Source organism: Exophiala oligosperma, assembly GCF_000835515.1.
Source record: "Exophiala oligosperma strain CBS 72588 unplaced genomic scaffold supercont1.2, whole genome shotgun sequence".
In the NCBI taxonomy this organism is placed as follows: domain Eukaryota; kingdom Fungi; phylum Ascomycota; class Eurotiomycetes; order Chaetothyriales; family Herpotrichiellaceae; genus Exophiala; species Exophiala oligosperma.
This window is the reverse complement of record NW_015622819.1, coordinates 1,394,455-1,418,412: the sequence shown is the minus strand read 5'-3', so window position 1 is coordinate 1,418,412 and position 23,958 is coordinate 1,394,455. Positions and strand designations below refer to the sequence as shown.

Sequence of the window (23,958 nt, the reverse complement as noted above, 5' to 3'; positions counted from 1 at the left end):
GCCAGGGTGTGTCTTGCTCTTTCCTGATGCTTTTGTCCACATTGTTGTTCGCTTCAATTCCTCCTTGCAACTGCCCCTGCAATTACGACGACTCTACTTGGGATACCAGTGTCAGGAATCCCCCATCGTGTCGACACTTTTCAATGAGTCCACGTCCCGTTCATCGTCTGTCGAGGATTGTGAACTAAGACATCGTCATTGTCGAATTACCATGGTCTCTCACACACGAACCCACAGCAAAGGCTCCTTCTCTATCTTCTCCTTTGACTCAATCCGCTCCTTTGGTCATGCCGGCTCACGACAAGGTATACGTGGTCCCTCTGCGCGTTTTCAATGACTGACCCTGAGTCCAGCTTCTCGCATCCCCTCCAGTGCCGACTTGAATGGCCGCATAGAGTCCAGCCTTTCCTATCGTTGTGATCCCAATGATCAACCACCAGCATCCTCTGAGGTTGAGCAGCCCAGGAATAATGATGTCGTGGCACAGTCTTCGGACAGAAAAGAGGGTTCTGCTCAGGCCCATAGCCTATCAGGCAAAGGAGACAACGTTCAAGAGACTTCTGCAATGCGGAGCAGACGGCGGTTTCGACCATTATCGTGGCTACCGTGGTCTCAGTCTTCAGTTGCATCACAATATCCCCGTAGCCAGTCTGTCCACCTTCCCAAAGCTCCTAGCACATCCACGGTTGCTCGAAGTTTCATCTCTGCTCCAATACTCACCAGCACTACCAATGTGGATGTTGCACGTACTGAGGGTGTCGTATGTGGCGAGATATCTGACATGGGTTCTGCCAGGACTAGGTGGGATCCAGTGCTGGGATGGGTTGCTAATTCGCCAGAAGAACACAATGAGCGCGTGCCTTCTTCGGAGAAACTAGAAAGAAAGACAACGGGACCGAACGTTGCTGACGCATCAAAGTCACCAACCAAGATGTCTATGTTGCAAAAACGCCGCATCATCAAGCTAGGCAACATCATAAGGAAGAGGGTTAAAGGGGTGCCAGTGAGATTCCGATCTAGAAGAACTGCCTCCCGCGTGGTTCATGCACACAATGAAGACACAGATGAGCACCCGGCTTGTGGGAGCCCTGACAAGCATCTTCCAGTGGGAATACTGAACCTGTACAAAGGAAAGATGAGAGCACTTACTGAGAATAAACACCTCAGGCGGAAATCGTTGAACAGCAGCAAAGAGATGGCCCAGGCACGACAGGACCCGCCTCTTCTCAGTGATTTCGCTGATGGAACAATTCTTGATACTGAGGCGGGTGTTGAACAAAGCGACTACGAGGAATCTGCCTTTGGCTCGTTGACCAAGTCATTTGCGAGCGCAGTCGACAAATTAGATTTCCATTCACCTCTCCAACGCAATCTTCCTTTTTTGAGATCAAAGTCATCTTTCTTTTCTCAAAAGAAGGCATGTCACGGAGACAAGGCAGGGTTCCTCGACAGACAACGACACTTCCAAGCGATGATGGCACCGACACCAGTCCTCGAACCTGAGTATCCTTGCATCCGCTCAATGGTCGCTGCGGTGCCAGAACCCGTCAAGAGAGCTGCAAATGACCTTGCAAAGCAGGACAATGTCCCAACCCCCGTGCTCTTCTCGACCGAGGCGAACAAGTACGTGGATGCAAAACCTCCAGCCGGCTATCCTCGAGGAGTGAATCCTTTGGGAATGCATCCACCAGACACATTTGCCAGCGCACCGTCAGGTGGACGTCCAGAGATTTCTGCTAGTGTCGACGCTGCTGCTTCACCACCTCCACGGCAGACCCCAAATCCCTCCACACAGATTGATGATGATGACGACCTGGCCTCTCTTCAGGATGCCCCCATCTATTCACCCTCGTTGGGCGATCTCAGTCAATACGCGCGAGATACACCTCCATCCCACCGACGAAGCCATCCAGAGACCTCTCCTCCAACTTACTTTGAGCCCACTCCTACCCGGGTTGGTATGTTGCCCGCCAGAGAACCATCGACCGAACGGCAAGGAAGGCTACTCAAGAAGAGCAGGAGCGGACTCTTTTCTAGATCCAAGTCAAGCAAAACAATTACTCGAAAGGATAAGGAGATGGCCAACCCTTTACATCAACGAGATGCCAATCAGCAGTTGGCCGTGTACCAGGGACGGACAGTGAAGAAGAGCCGAAGCCTTCAATTCGGTGGACTCTTCAGAAAGAACAGTCAGCCAAAGTCGGGGGTGCGGGTTCCATCTGAAGTTCCATTTCAGCCGACCACCCCTTCACCACTTCGAAATGTCACTCGAGTCTCCCACGGGAGTGACACAATCAATAACAAAGTCGACAATGGCCCGCCACGTATGCAGTTCACAAGACAATAGAAATCATATGCAACATTCAAAGTCGACATCGTGGTCAATCAAAAGCGGTACTGGGAGAAAGCTCTAGGTGATTAGCGTTCGAAATGGTCAGCTGGCAGTCTATATTAATCATGTCAGAGAGCGACGTGTGAATCCATGAAAGGAGGTCAGAGCAGGAAGAACTGGCTCCATGAATGCCGATGTACCAGTACTTTGCGCAGTCTGGGACAACTGGGGGCGAGGATACGGTGTGTAGAGCTTTTTACGTTACTGCACGGTGCCTGCATATGGTGGATCTGGGGTTGAAGAGCAAGCGAAGAACATTCAATCCTAGCAGACTTCAATGGCCTCTAGAGCTTTGTAGAATAATTATCCAAGCAAAATCACTAGTCCCTCCTCTGTGTCTTGTGTTCTTCAGTTCTTGTCACATTGAGGTAGTGACAAACAGCGACAGCACCCCTCGGCACTGGCATTGTAGCAAGATTCTGATGCTTGGGAAACAGAACCAAAGGAGAAACGATCAGAGCCAAATATCTCAACGTCCAATGGAGGTCCGAACCGCTGCGTAGATGGCGCCGCAGAGGCTCTGGATCCCTGCTAAGCGTTGATTTCGGGTTCCACTGGCGCATGAAGCCTCCACTGGTGATGAAGGTCCAGGGTTGAGGTGGGAAAGTGACAGCAGTGACAACATGAATGGATGACACGGGAAGTCAAGAAGACGAATTCATTACATCTGTTGTCTCGACCAGGACAATTTTGGATTCACGATTACCCCGAGGTAGCGATAGAGCGTTTTTAGGAATTTTATTCGGAGTAGGTGATCACGAACGATGGTCATTTACCAAGATAGGCCTAACCAGGTACGGGGAGTTTTCGTACTCGTAGACTCCCTAGAAGCGCCCTAGGTGCGGCAGAATTGATAAAGCAAGGATTAGCCCGATGGTCCGGAAGGTCGAGACACTTCGGAGGAGACGAGTGAAGATGGAGTCCTCCGAATTGTTACAGACAACTGGCGCACAATAATAAAGGGATGCAGTTCCAGGCCAGAGAGATCGGCGACGAAATGAGATAATTTAGTGTATCCTTTTCGAGTCTGGCCCTCGGTCACCTTTCTTTCCTGACATTTCAAAGAAGGCCTAGTGAGCCTTCAAGCGTACAGTAGGTACTCCGTAGGTATCTTAGGGAGTTAGTACGAGCAGTAGCCACTCCCTCCCAAGGTGCTCGTACCTTGTAGTCTCCATAACCACCCGTCCCCCCCGACGACTCCCTGCGCCCTGGATGTTGAGGCGTCAATACCGTAGCACTACTGTAAGCCCAGCTGCCACACACCCCCAGACTTCTTGTTTCGTATTCCTCTCAAGCTTCCTTCGCCGAGCCGGATCTTCTTTTGTCAATTCATTCTGATTTTGTATCTTACAACCTTTATTCATTGTTGTTGCGGTATAGCTTGTGGGTGCGAACGCCGACCCTTACAAGTCCGTGCTGGACAGTCTCTAGGCGAAGTTGCCGTGGTCCTTGGCAGGAGCTCCGACTCAAACTCTCCCGACAACAACTGACCGTTTACGCCTAACCACCCTCAATCCTTACCTCGTTATACGCATGCTTCCTACTCTCGCCTGAGGCTGAAATCGATGTACGTGATCTTGATTACTGAGGTGCTGTTTGGCACATAAACTTACCGATTTTTCCAGTCACCGCCGTTGCGGAGGTGAAACACCCTCGAATCAAGCCTCGAATTCTTCCTCCTTGTTGACGTTGGCTTCGCCGCTGAAACCCTTTCTCGGCAACAACATTCCTTCGAATACCTTTGGGTCATCAAGTCAGCGCAAGAATCCACGAAACGATGGCTTCCTCCTCGTCAAACGTCGTTGGTGTGCATTACCGGGTGGGCAAGAAGATTGGAGAGGGTTCCTTTGGTGTCATTTTCGAAGGCACCAACCTTCTCAATAACCAACAAGTGGCCATCAAATTCGTATGTCACTTGACACCGCAGCCGACGTGTAAAATCTCATTGGCATTAGGAACCTAGAAAAAGCGACGCTCCCCAATTACGAGATGAATATCGAACATACAAAATCCTGGTCGGCTGCCGTGAGTCTAATGGCCTCAATTCAACCTCTGATGGGCCGAACAGGCTAACAATATATAGCTGGCATCCCCAATGTGTATTATTTCGGGCAAGAAGGTCTGCACAACATCCTTGTGATCGATCTTTTGGGTCCTAGTCTGGAAGATCTCTTCGATCACTGCAACAGACGATTCTCCATCAAGACTGTGGTAATGGTCGCGAAACAGATGGTAGGGATTATTCATCATTGCTGTGGGTATTCGCTGACGAACCAAACCCAGCTTTCGAGAGTCCAAACGATTCACGAGAAAAATCTCATCTATCGCGATATCAAACCTGACAATTTCCTGATCGGTAGGCCTGGTACCAAGGCTGCTAACGTCATTCATGTGGTCGACTTCGGCATGGCAAAGCAATATCGAGACCCTAAAACTAAACAGCATATCCCCTACCGTGAACGAAAATCTTTATCGGGAACGGCCCGTTACATGAGTATCAATACACATCTGGGCCGGGAACAGTCGCGACGAGATGATCTGGAAGCGCTTGGGCATGTGTTTATGTACTTTCTCAGGGGAGGACTCCCATGGCAGGGACTAAAGGCGGCAACCAACAAACAGAAGTACGAAAAGATTGGAGAAAAGAAGCAAACCACTGCTATCAAAGATCTATGCGAAGGATTTCCAGGTACGTTTGGCACTACAGTATATCAGGGCCTGTGAGAGCTAATCGTGCACGTAGAGGAATTCAACAAATATCTCAGTTACGTTCGAAACCTTGGATTCGAGGATACCCCCGATTATGATTTTTTGCGCGACCTCTTCACGCAGGCTTTGAAAAACAGCGGCGAGGTTGAGGATGGGGAATACGACTGGATGAAATTGAATGGCGGACGTGGTTGGGAGACAATGAAAGCACACCCATCTGCGGCGCATCTACACAATGTCAACCCTCCCGCTGATGCATCAGCGCGTGCCTTGCACGGAGCTTCTGCTATGCGTCAAGATGGCGGACAACGGCCATCGCGAGATCGTGGAGCAATATCGGCGGATCGTTTAAACGCAGCGCAGCCCCCGCCCCCAGGGTCGCCAGCAAAACCGGGAGTGGCAGCCATGGGGAAGAGCGCTCGAGATCGCACAAGCGGCGCCGCCGGGGGTAACATTCCTAAGAGGAGTAGCGGTTTAGTTGGACAACTGGATATGAATACACCTCCCGCAAGCACTCAGGCGCAATTCCAAAACAGTAATGCGAACTTGGTGGGATCTCGGCCTCGGGCGAGTCCAGCTGCTGGAGCTCTGCAGAGTAGCCAAGGAAGGCCTACTCAGCAACAAGATCAGCAGCCCGGATTTTTCCAAAAGATTGCGAAGGTTCTCTGTTGTGGTATGTAATGATATATGAGGGAAAGGATTTTGTGCTCACATGTTACAGGTTGAATGCTTTCCATAATTGCAGCAAGCTATTAGAAGCGGAGCACGGTAGATATTCGCCCTCAGCGTCCCGCTTGCTGTACGACAGCACTATTTTCACCACCTACTCTCAGGAGGTTCGCAATATCACGGAACAGTTATGTCCTCCAACTTAATCTTCATCACTTGGATTCGTTTCCTAGCACTTTGTCCGTCGGCAACACTCCGTCAAAACCCGATATTCGGAACCACGAGCTTGGGAGGAATCAACTATTTTGACGAATCACGATCACTCCTTGCCTTGAACAGATACTGTTTGCGCTGTTTTCTTATCGTACAAGGTCAGCGGGATGGTGTTGTATGGATGCATTTACAGATGGATGCCGGGAGTTTGACAGTTGGAATTGCATAAGCATGAACAAAAAAAGACATTACAGACCGGAGCTGTCTCGCTCCCACACATGCGCAGAAGACTGGAATCTGGTGGGCGTCGAAAACCAGACCAGCCCGCCTCTTGCTGTGCTATGTACCATAGACCAAGCATAGCAGAAGCCGGGAAAATAAAGGACAAAGGAAGGGGTGTAATGAGGAATAAAACAATCCACAAACTGACTCGATCTGCGGTCTACTGTACTCCGTATGATAAGTAGCTCTTTGGGACCACACAGTTAGTCGTAGACAGGCTTGCACAGCCACAGTCAAAGTAGAGGTCACAGCTGAATACGGAATCGTATCTTGGCTGTTTCTGGTTGGGTTTGAATGGAAAATCATATGAGGGTCAATGCTATTCACCCACGACATGCACTGAAGCTGTATTTCCAGCGCCATGTCACAGATAGATTTGTAGATTGCTTTATGGCGTACGGAGCAGTGGAAGATGTATCTGATTGCAGAAGTACCAAGGCCTTTGGGCATCAGGCGAACAAGTGATTTGGGTCCGCCTCGACTCCATACGTGGGTAAAGATATTTCAGGATGTACCAAAGTTCCAACGACGACGAATCAGATGACGAGGCCGGCGAGGCAGAAGGCAGACACTGAATTCCACCTGAGTGGGATTTGGGCCCTGTTCGGATTGTGGCACTTCTTGGGCACCTGTCACGGATTTCTTCTGCAGGTAAGCATAGGACTCGATGGTCCGCTGTGAATGGTGAGGAACAAAGAGGCAGACTGTGACATGATAGTCCGCAAGGCAATTGTCTCTTGGGGCGACATCTTGTACATTACGGTAGTTGCAGATAATGCATTGATACTGTACACCAGAGGTGAGGAGGAGGGCGAACCACGATCATGATGCACTGGCGCCGGGGAATTTGGTTAGTTTCAAATAACAAGCAACGATGGTCCCTCTATTCAATTCAATTCATCTCACAAACTTTCAATCTGTGTCTTTCGCAGTCTTCACACTTTCCTCGCCGCACTCTTTCCTCTGTGCCCAAGCCCGATAACACACCGCGACTTCTTCTCCCACGGCTTTCGCATCGCCTCTAACTGAATCGTCCTATTGCCGCCCCAATCTGCTGTTCTTACCAACTCCCCACACCTTGGTTCATTCACATCCGAACCAACATTTTCTGCCTTCCGGTCCACCTCGACAACCCGACAAGATCATAGCGACGTTTGGCTGGTCATTTCGGGGTCGCGACCGTTCAAGCAGTGTTGTTGTGACCTGTATACATCATCGAAGGCTCTGTGCGATCTCTTATACTCCCTCGCTTCGGCACTGCCTCAACGCGGCTGAGTACGCTCCTGGCCCAAAAGTGACTCCGACTCGTGTAGAATGTCTGCTAACACACTGCGCCACAGGCTGCCTGGTAAAGAGTTATCCCAAAATACCTCCGGCTAGCCCCATCCACTCGTTGGACGGCTTGTGTGCTGTTCTACCGACGATCGAAAGTTCCCGCAGGTGCCTGGCTTCTTTTCCTGTCCACCACCGTGATTACCCAAACCCACATCACCATCGCCGGTTGAGCAGAAGGGCTCTTTCATAAAAGATGGAAGACTCCCGGGGAAGGTCCTCCTCGAGGGGCAATGCGCAGCACATAAGCCCTCAGCCTTCTCCGAATCAATACGCTACAACCGTCCCAGGCGTGATTCCTTCGGTACAAGCAGCTTTAACCTCGGGCAAGTTCATCAACTCAAACACACAGCCCTTCTCAAATCCGTTCTTCGATCCACAGCAGCAGAGCGGTCTGCAGGCCAACTCCGCTGAACCGAATTACTACGGCGATAGTCAGTATCAAGATACATTCCAGACCAATCAATTCGGAAACCAGTCATTTGACCCATCATTCAACAGCACCTTCATGTTTCAAGGAGAAAATATGCCTAATGACTATCAAGCCTACACAATAAGTAATGCCTACGATATAAATCCACAGACGAACATCAACCCCGCCGACCTGAGTAAGGTTTCTTCTCCTCCACCAGACCAGCAGTCACCTAGTTTGCATCCACCAGAGAACCTTTCCTCTCAGCCTGGCTCGCCTGCATCCACGAATGGACAGTTCTATACGCCACAACATTCAAGGCACGCCTCGCTGGATCCTGCCAGCGCGTACGGAGATAGTTACTCTGGACTCAACTTCCAGCAGCACAGGAGGGCACCATCAGATCACAGTGAAATTTCATCGGCGAACCACTCCCCATACCTTGGTCAGGCAGACCTACACGATCCATCGGACTTGAACCATTCCCCGTTCCTTCAGGCGCAACCTGACACCAACAATGCCTTCGGCATGGAGAGTTTCAGCCTGGGTGAACAGGCCAACTACCGGTCTCCGCGATTGATGCCACACATGGAAGGTAATCAACAAGGTCTCGGGCCAGATCAAAGCTTGTCATTGAATCAACCAATGGGCATACCTATTCCTAACGTTTACACCTCGGAAGCATCAGCGTATCCCTCTATTGTTCCGAGCAACCACATGCGCAACACTTCTGTCGTTTCTGATATTGGACAAGCTGACCAGTTTGCGCCACCAACCATTAATATCGAGCCTGCCCCTGTTTCGAGACAACAGAGTTTTGGCCCACAGGGAGAAGCAGTAGAGGGGGCATTGAGCCCTCCTTCCTCGAATAGTAAGTTTCCTACTTTTGATGACATTCTCGGAGTTTGCGTTAACTTGAAGCCAGGAGGTCGAAGCCGAAGTAAATCCGACGTCACGTTCAGCAGACCCTTGTCCCGATCTGGGACTCCCGGGCTTACCTCGACAAACAACCTTGCCGTGTCAAGATCACCCGAAAGAGGGAGTCGTTCTTTGTCTCGCGAATCATCCCCGGGCCCAGTTGCCTCTGGCAGAGTGGAAAAGAATCGCAGAGCCTCGACTTCTTCTATGGGCCAATCTCGTGACTACATTCTTGATCTAGCAGACCCGAGCAGACCCAACGCTTCCCCAGCTGGCCAGAGTGCCCGAGTCCAAAAACACCCAGCGACCTTCCAGTGCAATCTTTGTCCCAAGAGATTCACGCGAGCTTACAACCTGCGGTCTCACCTGCGGACACATACTGACGAGAGACCATTCGTATGTACGGTGTGCGGCAAGGCGTTTGCAAGGCAACATGACAGAAAACGTCACGAAGGACTTCATAGTGGCGAGAAGAAGTTTGTGTGTAAGGGAGAACTTCACTCTACCCCTGGTCAATATTGGGGCTGCGGTCGGCGGTTTGCTAGAGCCGATGCTTTAGGGAGACACTTCCGATCCGAGGCCGGAAGGATATGCATCAAACCGTTGTTGGAGGAGGAAAAGGCCGAGCGGCAGAGCAGAGCGATGATGGAACAACAGCAACAACAGCAAGCACAATTCGCACAAAATTTGCAAGCTGTCCCTCAACCAATGATGATCGGTATGGATCCCACTACGGGCACTGGTGGATTTGCTCTGCCAGCAGCACTTCTTCAACAGTATCCCGCTCTTCAAAACATCGATTGGTCTCAAATCTCAACGGTCGACGATCAAGGTGATCTGAGCGATGTTGGTGGTATGGGAAGGGCTAGCTTCGATGGTTCAAGCGGGGGAGAGTACTACGATGAAGATATAAGTGATGGATATGTTAGTGGAAATGGTCTGGATTTTTCTAACCCTGGGCCTCAGATGTATATGGGCCAATGAATAGGACTACAGGGGTCGGCGATCTTTTCCGCGGTTTGTTTTGGACGATATCCCTCTTTCCAGTTCTAGCGATGCTTTGTTGTTCTTTGACAGTGGATAGACCTGGTTTCAACGATCACGACCATGACCATATGGGATGAGATTGAATTTGATGATGCTACGTACTTGCAGATACCACCTTACTTTTGGATGGGACAATGAACGCTTTGTTGATCAATTGTTGGATTCCAGCTCAGCATTAATCCCCATTTCATACAAGCAGCTGGATGACTTATCTTTTGGACGATCAATACTCATAGCTGATATCACCACGAATGCGCCAAACAACGAACTGGTACCAGCTAATCTGAGGGCTGAGGAGCATTGTTTACATTAGGGTAAGTCACTCCTTTTAGAAGATGTTGACGAGTGACAGAAAGCTAAACCTATTCACAGACGGCCTGTAGGAATACGACTTTGTGTCAAATTCCAAGCTGGGGTTCTTTGGCTATTCTCAGCTCTTCAGATCACACCGCCCCTGACGAGGCTGAATCACGTGACATTGTTTTCCCGCCTTCGAGATACAATACACCTATTCACCTATCCTGTATTCAATGAACATTTACTCACCACCCAAAGAATACTGCCTCACCTACCAGCACACGTCCGAAATGGGTAAGCATGGCGCAAGTACCAGAGCCGCCGCACATTTCACTTTCTCGCGATCTCAACCACCTTTGCAACCTCATCATCTCGCGACACCACAAAAATCACCACAATGGCTCGTGGCAGCGGCAAAAAGAGGGCTCATCGCTCTAAACGAGCGACTAAGCAATTCTTCAACCAAGGATCGCAAGATGGCTCGGCGAGCGCTCCCGGTGAAGGCGAATCATCAACAGCACAAAATCCTCATCCTGCTCCTGTCCCTTCGTCTTCCTCTTGTCTTGAACATCCACATCCAACCCCATGTCAATCACAGACAGCCCATGACGAAACAAAGCCAAAAGCTGTGATTCTTCCAAGAGGCTACACATTCGTGACACCTCTTTTGCACCGAGCAGAGAAACTTCAACTCATCACAGAATATGTAGGTTTTAATTTGACCTGCCTGGTGAAGTTTGAAGTGAAAAGTTTCGGTTTCAGTTTGCTGACGCACAATTTGTTCTTCTCTCTCACGTTTATAGCTCTGGAAGCGAGCTGAGAAGGACATCATCAGCCATTACAGAACTGCACCTCTCAAAGCTACCGAGGAGCTGGTGGCCCAATTCGCCTTCGCGTACTCGATCAAACCTCCCGGCTGGACGACCCGCGTGTGGCGAGTCGATCCCGAGATCATTCGACGCGTCGCGAGGGGACTCTGGAAAGAGGGCGGTTTGCACAACGTCTTCAGGGCCAACGGCACAGAAGGTCGCGGCTTGGAAGCTCGAGACATTGTCCTCACCGCCAACAAGAACCAAAACCTGGGCGACTGGGAAGCCGCGGCTTACATTTGCAACTGGTTTCTTTACTGCGCGGCCGAGTACGAGGACAGGGAGGACATCCAGAGAGCGGGTCCCACCATCATCGTCGGGCTGATCAACTACACCTACATCTGCAAATTCAGGGCGTACTGCGGAGATAACCCGAGTTTCGAAGACAGGACCTACTGGGATTGGTTCCGATTCGACCGAAGGACCAGAATGATGCCGGCGAGACAGAACCTGCTCGTGCCCGACGCGGGAAAAGTCAAGGACCACTTTGAAGACGGAAGCTTTTATCCCGACCTTTCAGACATCGAAAGTGAATGTGAATTCGAAGATTGTCAAGCTTACATCACAGAAGAAGCGGAAGAGGGTCAGGGTTCTTCTTCTGCTGTTGTTCCTCCTACGACTACTACTGCTGCTCCACCTGCACCTCACCACGACGACAATGCTGCTACTGCTGCCGGCCCTGCTGGTGCTGGTGCTGAGGTCAAAGGAAAAGGCAAAGCCAAGGCCACTCAATACTCTTATGCAACTTTACCCGGTCAAGGCAATGTCATGAGTCCAACGATTGGTGTCGACAATCCTGATGTTCCTCTTCCTCTTCCTACTACTACCAATGTCGGTACTACCAATGTCGGTACTACCAATGTCGGTTCTACCACTTCTGCCATTGCCGACACTGCGACTGCTACAACTACCGCTGGTGACAACAAAAAGAAGAAGAAGAGAAAGAATCGCAAGAGGAAGAATAAGAACAAAAAGAAGAAGAACAACAAGGGCAAAGGAAAAGCCACGGATGTTGTTGATGGAGAAGAAGAAGAAGAGGAAGACGCGTCTGTCATTTACTACTCGGCCAACAATTGCGACAACGACGACGACGAAGATGATGATGAGTACGGTGACGAAGACAATGATGATGACGATGATCGAGAGGGACTCGACGCGCGAGAGGCCCAGAAGAAGTTGCCATCCCTCTACGAACAAATCATGTCGTCATACGCCGAGTACTCGCACAAGAAGGCCGAAGAGTCCACCGTCAAGGCGGCCCTGGAGGCCCTGGAGGCACACCGGGAGTCCTTGGCCCGCTCGAGGGCGGCGGCGGCGCACGAGAAGCTCCAGCGGGAGTTGATGGCCGTGCTGGAGCGGGTCAAGGACAAGCCTGCCAGGGTGAGGCGGGCCATCCTGGCCAGGGAGCACCAGCGCCTCCTGGCTTCCGAGACCCTGGCGGCGGCGAGGGGCGCTCAGAACCCGAGGCCCACCTCGTCCGCCACCAGGGTCGAGGAGGAGGGAGAAAAGTCGGTGGAGGAGGAGGCCGCGGAGGCGGTGGTGTTGGCTGGGGCTGCGGCGGCTGCTGCTGCTGCTCCTCTCCGACGCCCCCGGTTCAACCTGGGCACCGACCCGGGTTGGATGGGGGATTTGGAGAGGATGCAGATACAAGTTCTGCGCGTTGGTGGTCGGGGTGGTGGTCGGGGCGGTGGTGCCGGTGAGAAGAAGGAAGAGAAGTAAGGGGGGTGGTTGTTGATGGGGGGTTGGTGCGTGGTCGGGTGGTCGCTGGTGTTGTTTGTCGTGTGCCGTTGTGTGTTGCGTTGTGGGAGTTGCTTTCTTTTTCCTTTTTGTGCTTGCTTTTCTTTTGTTTCTTGGGGGCTTTTTTTTAGATTAGTTTTTTCTTAATTCCCTCGCAAAAGAGGTGTTGACCCAAATCTTCATACTTTCGTGATTGTGTCATCGAACGTAGTTGTACTCGTAAAGTTAACAAGTCCGATAGATCGCAGACAGATAGGCAGGTGTTGAGGGCACAACGTCCGACGAAATATCACAAGGGTATCGAGAAGAGACTGACGTTATAGGGTATAGTGGTCTACAGAATGATAATGGTTCTATCGAAAAGACGAGCAAGTTTATAGTCATGACGCCGGACAAGACTGCAAATCGACAAACCAAAAAGGTGGTGATGAGATGAGTCGGATGTTTGACATTGTAGTAGACGTTAGAAATGACGACTTTGTCAATGCCATTCATTTCTAGTACGTGAGGGAATGTGATGGGAAAGGAGGAGAAATGTTTCTTTCCATCGGTCTAACAGTTATGTTTTCAAATCTATTCTCGTCCTCGCATGGGAACAATTGTACAAGTGGCTGATTTTGATACTCTTTGACATCAAAATCACGAAAATTCCGGGTTGTGATCCGGGGTGTCATTACCGTCCTTCTTCGTCTTCTCCAAGGTTTCCAACTCTCCTTCTTCGTCGCGGAAGGTCCCCGGGTGACTGTCTGCCGCCGGGACCACATAGCCACTCGACAGCCTCGGGAAACACCATCCCGGGTGCAAGACTGTCTGGACGATGGTGGCGACGGTGACCATGGTCCCGTCGAGGACGATGAAAGGGATCTCGCTCTGCATGATCGGGTTGCCCCAACCGCCGGCCATCTCGACGATACGGTAGACGCATCGGATGAAGATACAAGTGAACGCCACGACGAGACCCATGGCGAACAGTCGGAACTTGGTACTCGCCATGAACATTTTCGCTTCGGCGGGGAGAGGAGCTGGTGCGCGGTATCGTTTGATGACGTACGTGAGTGCGGCCACGGCGAAGAAGGAGAGGGTCGCGACTTGAAAGGCTATGCCGGCCATCTATGGAAAGAATCAGCGAACCGACTGACATGGAAAGGAAAAAGAAGCACTGTTGAATGAGGAAGAGGGAGGGGGGGCGCAGGGAACAACGGAAGCCATGCCAGGCGAGAATTGAGTCTCGATTTTTTTTTGGCGCGGGGAGAAACTCACCATGAGGTCGTCACCAACTCGTTGGCGAGATTGGTTGTCCATGGATGTAGCCGCCATTCCTCCACCGACGGCTTGAATGACGAGCGAAATTAAATCTCCGGTGATGAATATCCAAGTGTACCGTTTCGGGCGGATGCGTGAGTACTCTGGGCCGAAACAGAGCGTGACGTGTTTGAGGACGAGGTATATCGCCGCCGAATTGAACGCGGGGCCCAGGATGAGGCAACAAATTTGGATTTGAAAACCGGCAGTGTCGAAAGGGTTGTTGTGCAGCATGACACGTCCTATGTATCCGATTGCCTGGTCAATGCAGCCGAGGAACATTGCGAGGAGGTATGTCCATGTCTTGTAACGAATGCCGGCGTACAGCTGGAGGGCCGCCGCCATCTGTTTTGTTTTTGGGTTCTTAGTTTGATTCCCTCCATCGGGGCCATCGACAAGGGAAAAGGCGGGAATGTGTGATTGTGATTGTGCCAGGCTCCAAGAACTCACAAAGAAAAAAGCCGCAAAAAAGCAATTGGCACCAATATTGGGATAGTAGCCGTAGATGGTATTTTCGACGGGACATTGTGGTGAGACATCATAACAATACCGAAAGGGGAGGTAAGTGACATTGCCACTGGTGGAAGACATGTTTGGGTGCTGCGTGAGGGATTGACAGTGGCTACAGTTTTATGTGCTTGTGAAAGAAAAGGACAGCAATCACGCTGGAAAAAGTTACGAGAAGAAAAGCAAACTTGCAGTTGCGCGGATGAATGATAGTATATGAATTAAAGATGAATTAAAGATGAATTAAAAAAAACACCTCGACAACACCACTGCTGCATATCTCCGTATCAGGCATCCACTAAAAGCTGGGTTGCGGCTCGAATAGGGTGGTAGTGTGCTTGTACGGAGTATGCGAAGGAGTCATAGGAAGCCATACGACATGCAGGACGGGGAGAAGAAGAAGAAGAAGAAGAAGTACCCACTCAAGAGAACCCCCGTGCGACAGAAAAGACTAGGGATCAAGCAAGGATTACTCTATACGGATACGTGGAACCCTTGTACGTTCATATCGCTTGCTTTCATGGCGGATGTTGTACTCCGTAGGTGGTCAAGGTGTTGAAGCTAAATACCGAATACATACATACCTTGCCATCAGTTATTAGGCGAGTTGAACACTTGGTCGAACGGGTAAAATACGAGGCTACTCAGTACTTAGGCTGAAGTTTGTCTGAAGACAATGAGGCAATTTATATAAGTACAAAGCAAGAGGATGATCTTCGGTACACGAATGTTAGATACGGAGCACCAGGTACTTTACCTACTTTGTTTACTCAGGAAGCTGCCGGTACAAATTCACATGAATCAGATGTCGTGGTGTTTGGAGTGAAAAATTTCGCCTAGCATATCTCGAACCTGCATGGACAAGGCCGCACTTTGCAGAATTAGGAACATCTTGCGAAATGTTTGAAGGAACTTCTGGGCGTCCATGTAACCCGTACTCGGTACAGTATCTATGGAGTACTTGTGTGTCAAAGGGTATTCATCACACTGCCCAGCTGGGAGAGAATAATACTAATAACAATAATAATAACAATAACAATCATAATAAAAGAGAAAACTTGTATAGTAACTTGCCCATGTCTCTTTTTTGCAACAAGAGGTTGACCGAATTCGATGGTCCAGAGTTTACCGTATTTCGTATGCACTTCGTATAGGCGAGTTTTTTCGGCTTGGTGACTTCGTATTCACACAAAGCGGAAGAGATGCCGCGGGGGGTAAGTCTTTACTAAAGGTCGTATTCGCATTTTGTCGTAATCTTGTTTACTTCATAAATAACCCACGGTACATCTCGAAAGGCGGTCGAGAGAATGCGTTATGCTGATGCCTTGTTTCATGGCATGAACGTGATGATATAAGATACAATCAAATCAAGCCGGCGTGCTTCCTCCCTGTCATACGAATTGATGACTAAGGTATCTAAGAGGTCTTCTCAAGCTTCCCGCATAAACTGCGCTTTCCACTTTACTCGATACGCCCAAAACATACACTCGCTCGATATGTTTTCAAGCTTCAATGGCCAGTCGATACCAGACAACCCCCTATGACCGTCGTGGTTCGAGGACAAAAGGGATCTAAGGATCGACATATTCAAAACCTGCGCCCCACGAACACAACAAGCAAAGGGCGAATGTACCCGACAGCCAAACAATTCCCTTCATGCAAACCCTCTCCGCATGTCTAATTTCATGTCTCTTAAGATGCAATTCTCTACTCGGCTGAAGTGCTTCCCGCAGGCACGTTTTCTGTCAGAACCCTCAAAAAGGGGTATGGTTTTAGATTTTGACTCGAGCCAGGAGCTCCCAAAACGGTAAAAAACCCTCAGACGACAGCTGTCAGATTCACTCTTTGCCACTCCTCATCTTTCTCTTGCCCCTTACAACGCCGTGTATTGCAATCATGGCATTCTACACATGCTGCCAATCTACGATACGGTGATCTACTGTCGTTAGCCAAAACCCATCGCGTCTCCGACTGGATCGAAAATCTACCGGCCCGTCCAGTCGAGTCTAGTCTATGCGAAGACAACACGCAACGGATATTTGTCTGTCCAAGCGTCGACAAGTCGACAGAACTCGCTGAACCTTGATTGAAACAACACTCAATCAAGAGGATCTGGCAAAAGGAGACACCTCATGCATGTCTCGACAAGGGCCTTTGCTCGTGCAAATAGGTCTTGAAGAATACTCACCCAAGACATCAATTCTCCTCTGGTACAGTGTCGCATAACAATACTCATCGTTTGGGAAATCCCCCCGGGCACGCACGTCAGATTGATCTACAGCATAGCGGTCCTATCAGAAACATGCACCGATCAGGCACGGTCTATCCTATCGACAAGGGCACGTCCGTGACACGCTGTCAGTGGATAAGTGGCACATTCCTCGCTTCCAGCAGCATCCCCTTACTTCGCCGCACACGCAGGGACACAGATCCCTTTCATAAAAGATGCATCCCTGCCATTACATGAAGCTTGAACGTCTCGACTTCTTTCTCACTGCTGACGCCGTCGTATACGGCAACGCAAGATGTCACACATGGAAGAGTACAGACCGTTGACTGATCATGTCCCCCCACAAAATGACGCTGATGAAGGAGAAGAACACGACCTCTCCGAAGTCGATCTCGAAAAGCTCCCCGAAGAAGAGAGACCTAAATGGTATCAAGACCCTATCAGACGCATCTCGGCCGACTGGCGAACATCAACCAGATGGGACGCGACAGACATAAAAACCCTACTGCTTCTCGGCCTTTCATACCTCGTCCTCGTTTTCCCACGTTTTGTACATCCCGGTGGCCTCAAAAAGAAGAGCGAGTTACACCCGACAGCCTACCTGGATGCCTTGAGAGGCTGGGCGGCCGTATCAGTGGCCCGATATCATAGCTTTGCCAACAGGACATGGCTCCTTGAGCAGCCCGTCATCCGTATGATCCTCAACGGTCGGGCCATGGTGGACATCTTCTTCATCATCTCCGGATACGTGCTCAGCTACAGACTGCTCAAGATGGTCCGAAACCGGCAGACGGGGCTCCTCAGGGCTCTGGCGTCCTCGACCTTTCGAAGGTGGTGGCGACTCTACATCTCGACCGGCGTTGCCTCCCTGATAACCGCCATCATGTCGTTCTGGGGATGGTGTCAGCCCGCACACCGCCAGTCCACCTTCTACCTCCAAATGCGAGATTGGTTCTGGGATTTCGGCTACTCGAGCAACCCCTTCGGCGACATCAAGGGCTTTTGGTATGGCGACGTCTTCCGCACCCACTACCTCGACCAGATGTGGACCATCCCCGTCGAATTCCGAGGCAGCATGGCCGTGTTTTGGTTCATCGCCGCGGCCTGCTACATGGCGACGTTTGGCCGGAGGCTCTTCGCCTGGGTCGTCATCGGTCTCTGTTACTGGTGGGGCATCATCTACGTCGCCCTGTTCATGTACGGCATGTTGATCGCCGACTACCAATTCGATCGTCACCCCGAACGGCTTCAGAAGATCCGACTCCCACAACAGGAGCAGGACGAATTGCCCGAGGTGTCGGAGAAGCCACAAACCCACAGAAACTACCGCAAGTATTTGAAGATCGTGGGCTGCCTCGTCCTGCTCATCATCGGTATGTTCTTGATGGGACAGCCCGCGCCGTACGACGGTCACTACAACCGGGACTGGTGGCCGTGGGGTTTCTTCGAAGATCTCATCCCCTACTGGTACATCGCCGAATTGGGAGAACACTTTTGGCTCGGCATCGGTGCCGCCATCTTCGTCTTCGCCTTGGACAATTGTCGCATGCTCCAGATTCCCTTCGAGTGGGGCTTCTCCCAGTATCTCGGCGACATCTCGTTCGGCGTGTACGCCATGCACAACACCATCAACTGGGCGCTGTATATGCCGATCGTGGACCCCTGGCAGAAGCGGCACTTTGGTACCCAGAGCTACTGGTCCGGTGCTCTGGGTGAGCTTTTCACCGCCTTGGTCATCATCTGGGCCGCAGATTACTTCACCCGGATCGACGAGTTGGTCGTCAAGGCCGGCAGGTGGTTGGAATCCAAGACTTTTATCAAGTGGGACGATTAGACCCAGACTTTGGGGGTTTGACGGTTTGGTGCTATCTCACTTGCTTCCTTTTCCTTTTCCTTTCTTCTTTATGGCAATACGCAAGGCGTTCGGTGTCGGTGTTTGGGTGTTCGGGTCATACAAACATTGCCTACTCGGGGGGTTTCCTGGAAATAAGAAGCATGTGCCTGTGACTTGAAGCTCAAAGTAATATATGTGAGCTTTGCGGCTGATACGTAGTCTTTTTTGTTTGGTTCCTCCTCAGTATCGAATACAAGTATGACAGAGCAATGACGATGATATTCATATGAAACTCCAATCATTTTTTATGGCCACGTACGCTTGCTTCTGATACTTGTGTCTTTGATGTTTAGTCTTTAGTCTTTGTGTCATGCGTCCTTTTATCCATATTTGTGTGTGTCTCATGTCGGTCGTTCAAGTTTACCATTCTTGGCTCTCTTGTGTCGGTCAGTCTGAGATGTGTCGTATGGTGTTTAGGCCAACAACTCCTCCAGATCTCTTTGAAACTCGGTCACTCTCGTTTCGAAATCCTTGATGAGCTCCGCCGTCCTCCTAGCCCCGTCGACGCCGATGAAGAAATGATGACCCCCTTCGACGGTTGCCGACAAGGTTTCCGGTGCGGCATGGATGAACCGGGTGAGTCGTTTTCCCTTTTCCTTCTGGTCCTCGGTATCCGTCCGCTGGAGGGCGAGCTTTTTCGAAGGTGAAATACCGCCCAAGAGTTTATAGGTCAAGAGGAAACCCCAAGTGTACTTGTCGGCGACGGAATGTCTCAGGTCCACCGGACTCGAACATGATATCGGACACATCAGAGGTAATTTCCCGAGAGGGAATCGATCGGCAACTTCGTAACCAATATCTGGATCGTCCACAAACGAATGACGACCCTTTTCCTCTTCTTGTCGACGTTGCGACTTTCCGGACCACCTGACGCCGTAACAACCGAGACCGACCGGGAAACCACCCAAATATTCACGCCTGTAGATCTCGTCCGGGATGATGATTCTGTCGCCGTGAAGTGCATTCTGTTCGTGCAACTGCATCACGAAGTACGACTCGGAAAGTCCGGCGGCCGGGGTCGCGTAACCGGTGGTCGGACTCGGCGTCAGGACCGGTCTGTCCCTGATACCTCGTACGGCCGGGGTGGCCACCAAAGGCACGGCGAAGGATATGACGATGTTTTGTGCCTGGGCCGCCAGACAAAACGGTTGTAAAATTTTCCCACCCATGCTCCAAAAGACGAGTATGACGGTGCCGCCCAAGTTTTGTCGTCGGATGGTCCTTTTGGTGGCCTCCACGGCCTGTTCTCCCCATTGTGAAACCGTCATTCCAGGGTCGGTGGTGGGCATGACGCTCGTGTCCGGGCTCGTGTCTATGGGGTAAGAAACGGCCAGAAAGTGGTAGTTCTGTGGTCTTGTCGTCAACCAGTGGGCCAAAAAGTCGCACTCGTCATGACCCTCGTGGCCACCGTAAAAGACTCGAGCGAGGTGTGCAGCCCCGGGGATCAAGACCACGAGAGGTCTTGTCGACGGGTCGTCATCACCACCACCACCAGCCCCCCTGCGAAAGTACGTTATACATGGTGCGTCGTTGATGACCGACAATTCTTCGCCTGGGTATAGGTTTTGTCTCGTGGTAGGAGGAGACATTGCTGGACTTGACTGGGTCACGTCACTCTCGTTATGTTTATGGCTGGATATATTTGTACATATATATCCTCGTGTGCTTTCTGACGGCAACAGTCTACTTGTCTCTTTGTATGTTGAAAGAAAAAGCCGTCAATGATCGATTGCTCCGAACCCCGGGGAAGAACATCAAGAGTTCATGGTAGTAAATAAATAATGTATCAGAACCTTTGTATTCTGTATTCCTTGGTTGAGGTAAAGCTGAGTTTTGAGTCTCACGATTTGGAGTAAAAAGGCTGTTTGTGTTCACCTAATACCGAGGTTATGAATCATTGTATATCACGACCAACTACTACTCCGTACACGACCATGGGGTCATTTTGATGTCTTTTCGAAACGAACAAAGTCTAGAATCGAGTGGATCTGGACTGGGTGATATTTGAAACGCACAGAGTCCATCATGAATCATGTCATTTCTTTCACAAGGGTCGATTCGCTATATCATAAACCTCAAGCAAGACAATCGTGTCGTAATAGGACCAACAACACCCATCTTGGTCTACGAGATTATGCAAAGTTCTGGTTCGAGATTCATTGAACCGTTTTTCAGTGTACAGGTGAATCCTACACTCCATCACACGTGCGTACAGAACTGGCCCACTTGCGCTGTGCACACGCTCAACCAAAGTTCAACCCCGTGCGTCTGTGCTTCTCACTCCACCACCATCTGTAGAATTTCCATGACTTGTTCCTTTTCCGTGATCGGCTTTGCGTTCGTTTTGATCCAATGGTCCGTCAAGCTGTTTGTCGCCAGGGCATCCAACTTGTCCTTTCCAACACCGACGTCCTTGAGTGTTCGTGGCATCCCCATCTCTCTGAAGATGACGTCCAAGATGTCACCGAGGTCAACTTTCTCCAAGGCCCCGGCCTCTTTCCCGTACTTCGCTTTCAGCAAATCCACCACTATGGGTGACTTGAGCAGGACCTTTTTCGTGTAGGCCTGTTTTTCAACGTTGGCGCCCACCTTTTCATTCCACTTGCACACGGCCGGGAGCATGATGCAACTCGTCTCGCCGTGACCGACTCCCATGGGTCCCAGTTGATGGCCGATCGCGTGACTGGCGCCGAGAGGTACGCCAGAGGAGACGGCGCTCATCGCCTCGATCACCCCCCTCATCGTCTCGAAACGCGCGTCCAGATCTTTGGAGTCCTGGTGTGTCCTGATCAGAGCCGGCACCAGGCGCAGCAATCCCTTTTCAGCCTCCGCGTCACCCCGGTCGTTGGATCGCAGACTACATAATGTCTCGACACAATGGTCGACCGCTCTGACGCCGGTACTCAGCCAGATTCTCTCGGGTGTCGTCGTGGTCAATTCTGGGTCCAGTATGACCAGGCACGGGTTCTTCTCGGGCGGGGTGAATAGTTGTTTGCGATCAGTCCCGTCGTCGCGCGTCGCCCCTGCGATGGCTTGGTACTCGCCTCCCGACAAGCTCGTCGGGATCGCCACGTGTTGTACAACAGGGTCCTTGAAGTTTTGACCTTCCGAGGCCAGCTTCTCCATGCCTTCGACTGTGGTGATATCGTTGGCCAGCATCCAGCAGATGAGTTTCGCCGCATCTGTGAGACTGCCGGCACCCAGGGTGATGATGCAGTCGGGATTCTTTGGCGCAGCATCCAGAGCAATTTCTCGAACTTGATTCCAGTGCGTGTGGGGGGTCATGCCGACCCGAACGCCGACGACTTTCTCGCCCAGAGCACGTTGGAGGCGTTTGAGGGCATTAGTGTTGTTCGACAAAGAATTGGATGCGATGATGTACACACGTTTCGCCTTGAGCGTCTTTTCAACGTGGTGCGCCGCCGCTTCGTCAAAGTGCAGACCATAAGCAATGTTGGGGACTGGGCGGTCTTGAAAGGCCGGCTCAAGGTGATCAGTGCCATATGTAAATGTCATGTTCGTTGGTGGGAGATCTCTACAGCAGAATCAATCGTAGACTCGTAGTCGCTCCATGAGATCAATGGGACAAGAGTAGAGATATATAGGTACAAGACTTGATGAGGGGGGGAAGACATGATATTGATTCAAGTTTTGGAGTAATGAGTGGAGAAGTGGATATCCAAAAGCCGGACTTTCTTTTGTGCAAAGTATTTTCGCAATACAAGGCTTGGACGAGTAAGGAGGTTCACAGATATATCCGCAGCGACCAGTAGACCGCCGTGTAGTCATAGGGAAAGACAAAAAAGTTGAGCGAGAACATGGGAGATCACTAGACCCCGGCTGGAGAAGCACCTCAATAGGTACAACCCTTGCAATTTCCTCAATGGGAAAGTGCCTGGTATTGGGGGGAGGAGTCAAGATCAATGGTCGACTATGATTAGGGTAGTTTGATGGAGAGTAGTTCACGATCGGACACCGCACAAAACAAGGCATCAGTACCAACACGGAGCGTTGCGAGTACGTTGGGCCGAGAAGTGTCTCCGACAGCCAACATACGAGACGTGCGAGGGGAAAAACAAAAAACTTGGAATCGTTTCTTTCAATGAGTTATTGACATTGTGGATCAATTGCTCAAAAGATGATTTCTGGCTCGAGTGTAAGTCCGCATGAGTCTTAGCATGCCCTTGCTCGTCCCGGACCGTTCTTCTCGAGTTCTTGTCTGCTCATTTTGGATATCCACAAATGTTCAAATTGTCCTTGGACTTGAGATGCAGAAAACGTGTCCCCCCTCCCTCACGAGAAAGAGACGAGACAAGTAGTCCAGCGTTTTTGGAGACACAAGGCAGGAAAGGTTGTGCATTGACTGCAAGAGTGGTTTGTATGGAGGATTCTTTTCTTTTTGTCTTGTCTCGGAATAGTCGTGGAGAATAGAGAGGGCAGTACGTAAAAACCGAAGCGCGCTTAGTCGAAGAGACCGAATCCCATGTCCTCGTCGGACTCTTCCTTTTCTGTAGAATGGTGGTTAGTCGAGAAAAACCAAAACGAAAAAGTTGAAACGTACCTTCTTCCTTGGCTTCCTCAGCAGGGGCGGCGGCCTCGGCGGCACCGCCGGCGGCAGCACCACCAGCAGCAGGCGCGGCAGCAGCGGCGCCACCACCTGAACCGACGTTGGTGAGCATCTCCTTGACGTCCTTGCCCTCGAGAGCCTTTGCGAAAAGGGTGGCCCAGATGGGTTCGACTTCAGGGACGTTGGCGGCCTTGATGAGGGTGTTCAACTTGTCGGCCTACACAAACGGAGGAAAACCGGTCAGTTAAGCTCTTCTAAAACCTCAAAGGAAGTCGTCTCTCTCAAAATTTCACCGAGCATGGATGGGGGGTTTTCGTACAGTGATCTCGATGCCATCGTCGGCAAGGATGAGAGCGGCGTAGGCGCTGGCGAGTTCGGCGGTAGACATCTTGACGAGAGTTGAAGAGAGGAATTCCCAAAGTTGTTGGAAGTTGGTGGTCGGGTTGGGTTGTCGAAGAATTGAACCTTGCGCGCAGGGTAGAAGTTCAATGTGGGCTGCACAAGAGGATATTTTGACTTGTGGGATTTCGATGTCGGTCACGTGTTGGGCTTGGCACTCATAGAGTACGAGTACGGGTTAC

The 23,958-nt window shown here is 50.8% G+C and overlaps 8 protein-coding genes across 9 annotated transcripts; 5 read left to right on the top strand and 3 right to left on the bottom strand.

Annotated features, from left to right (window-relative positions):
- Positions 1 to 211: 211 nt before the first annotated feature.
- Positions 212 to 2,507, top strand: PV06_01974 (uncharacterized protein; the record flags this gene model as incomplete). Its single annotated transcript, XM_016402613.1, has 2 exons — positions 212 to 305; positions 354 to 2,507. The coding sequence occupies 2 exons, from the start codon at positions 212 to 214 to the stop codon at positions 2,345 to 2,347; spliced, it is 2,088 nt and encodes a 695-aa protein (XP_016266510.1). The 3' UTR covers positions 2,348 to 2,507.
- Positions 2,508 to 3,624: 1,117 nt separating this feature from the next.
- On the top strand, positions 3,625 to 6,614 carry PV06_01973 (uncharacterized protein). Its single transcript, XM_016402612.1, has 7 exons — positions 3,625 to 3,959; positions 4,018 to 4,298; positions 4,348 to 4,417; positions 4,476 to 4,624; positions 4,676 to 5,081; positions 5,136 to 5,774; positions 5,823 to 6,614. The coding sequence occupies exons 2-7, from the start codon at positions 4,170 to 4,172 to the stop codon at positions 5,825 to 5,827; spliced, it is 1,398 nt and encodes a 465-aa protein (XP_016266509.1). The 5' UTR covers positions 3,625 to 3,959; positions 4,018 to 4,169; the 3' UTR covers positions 5,828 to 6,614.
- A 558-nt stretch (positions 6,615 to 7,172) lies between these two features.
- On the top strand, positions 7,173 to 10,192 carry PV06_01972 (uncharacterized protein). The gene is made up of 3 exons (XM_016402611.1): positions 7,173 to 7,540; positions 7,606 to 8,880; positions 8,935 to 10,192. The coding sequence occupies exons 2-3, from the start codon at positions 7,794 to 7,796 to the stop codon at positions 9,909 to 9,911; spliced, it is 2,064 nt and encodes a 687-aa protein (XP_016266508.1). The 5' UTR covers positions 7,173 to 7,540; positions 7,606 to 7,793; the 3' UTR covers positions 9,912 to 10,192.
- Positions 10,193 to 10,668: 476 nt separating this feature from the next.
- Positions 10,669 to 12,859, top strand: PV06_01971 (uncharacterized protein; the record flags this gene model as incomplete). The annotated part of the gene is made up of 2 exons (XM_016402610.1): positions 10,669 to 10,977; positions 11,075 to 12,859. 2 exons carry the CDS (start codon positions 10,669 to 10,671, stop codon positions 12,857 to 12,859), a joined length of 2,094 nt encoding a protein of 697 aa, XP_016266507.1.
- A 373-nt stretch (positions 12,860 to 13,232) lies between these two features.
- On the bottom strand, positions 13,233 to 14,913 carry PV06_01970. Of its 2 annotated transcripts, XM_016402609.1 has the most exons (3): positions 14,630 to 14,913; positions 14,138 to 14,524; positions 13,233 to 13,987 (listed from the first exon to the last, which is right to left on the bottom strand). In XM_016402609.1, exons 1-3 carry the CDS (start codon positions 14,768 to 14,770, stop codon positions 13,517 to 13,519), a joined length of 999 nt encoding a protein of 332 aa, XP_016266506.1. In that variant the 5' UTR covers positions 14,771 to 14,913; the 3' UTR covers positions 13,233 to 13,516. The 2 variants fall into 2 exon arrangements, with proteins under 2 accessions (XP_016266506.1, XP_016266505.1); XM_016402608.1 differs by having other exon boundaries at positions 14,138 to 14,913.
- A 1,053-nt stretch (positions 14,914 to 15,966) lies between these two features.
- On the top strand, positions 15,967 to 19,063 carry PV06_01969 (uncharacterized protein). Its single transcript, XM_016402607.1, has one exon. The coding sequence runs from the start codon at positions 17,212 to 17,214 to the stop codon at positions 18,748 to 18,750; it is 1,539 nt and encodes a 512-aa protein (XP_016266504.1). The 5' UTR covers positions 15,967 to 17,211; the 3' UTR covers positions 18,751 to 19,063.
- A 1,966-nt stretch (positions 19,064 to 21,029) lies between these two features.
- PV06_01968 (uncharacterized protein) lies at positions 21,030 to 22,326 on the bottom strand (the record flags this gene model as incomplete). The annotated part of the gene is made up of 1 exon (XM_016402606.1): positions 21,030 to 22,326. The coding sequence occupies one exon, from the start codon at positions 22,324 to 22,326 to the stop codon at positions 21,088 to 21,090; it is 1,239 nt and encodes a 412-aa protein (XP_016266503.1). The 3' UTR covers positions 21,030 to 21,087.
- A 577-nt stretch (positions 22,327 to 22,903) lies between these two features.
- On the bottom strand, positions 22,904 to 23,848 carry PV06_01967 (60S acidic ribosomal protein P1). Its single transcript, XM_016402605.1, has 3 exons — positions 23,697 to 23,848; positions 23,372 to 23,594; positions 22,904 to 23,318 (listed from the first exon to the last, which is right to left on the bottom strand). Exons 1-3 carry the CDS (start codon positions 23,763 to 23,765, stop codon positions 23,272 to 23,274), a joined length of 339 nt encoding a protein of 112 aa, XP_016266502.1. The 5' UTR covers positions 23,766 to 23,848; the 3' UTR covers positions 22,904 to 23,271.
- Between the last annotated feature and the right edge of the window lie 110 nt (positions 23,849 to 23,958).

Coding starts and splice junctions, on each gene's coding strand:
- PV06_01969 (XM_016402607.1), top strand. CDS start 17,212: ATGTCACACATGGAAGAGTACAGACCGTTGACTGATCATGTCCCCCCA.
- PV06_01970 (XM_016402608.1), bottom strand. CDS start 14,770: ATGTCTTCCACCAGTGGCAATGTCACTTACCTCCCCTTTCGGTATTGT. Junction 13,988..14,137: donor GAGTTGGTGACGACCTCATG/GTGAGTTTCTCC, acceptor TTCTTTCCATAG/ATGGCCGGCATAGCCTTTCA.
- PV06_01973 (XM_016402612.1), top strand. CDS start 4,170: ATGGCTTCCTCCTCGTCAAACGTCGTTGGTGTGCATTACCGGGTGGGC. Junction 4,418..4,475: donor CAAAATCCTGGTCGGCTGCC/GTGAGTCTAATG, acceptor AACAATATATAG/CTGGCATCCCCAATGTGTAT. Junction 5,082..5,135: donor TCTATGCGAAGGATTTCCAG/GTACGTTTGGCA, acceptor TCGTGCACGTAG/AGGAATTCAACAAATATCTC.
- PV06_01967 (XM_016402605.1), bottom strand. CDS start 23,765: ATGTCTACCGCCGAACTCGCCAGCGCCTACGCCGCTCTCATCCTTGCC. Junction 23,595..23,696: donor ACGATGGCATCGAGATCACT/GTACGAAAACCC, acceptor CCGTTTGTGTAG/GCCGACAAGTTGAACACCCT. Junction 23,319..23,371: donor TGAGGAAGCCAAGGAAGAAG/GTACGTTTCAAC, acceptor ACCATTCTACAG/AAAAGGAAGAGTCCGACGAG.
- PV06_01972 (XM_016402611.1), top strand. CDS start 7,794: ATGGAAGACTCCCGGGGAAGGTCCTCCTCGAGGGGCAATGCGCAGCAC. Junction 8,881..8,934: donor GAGCCCTCCTTCCTCGAATA/GTAAGTTTCCTA, acceptor ACTTGAAGCCAG/GAGGTCGAAGCCGAAGTAAA.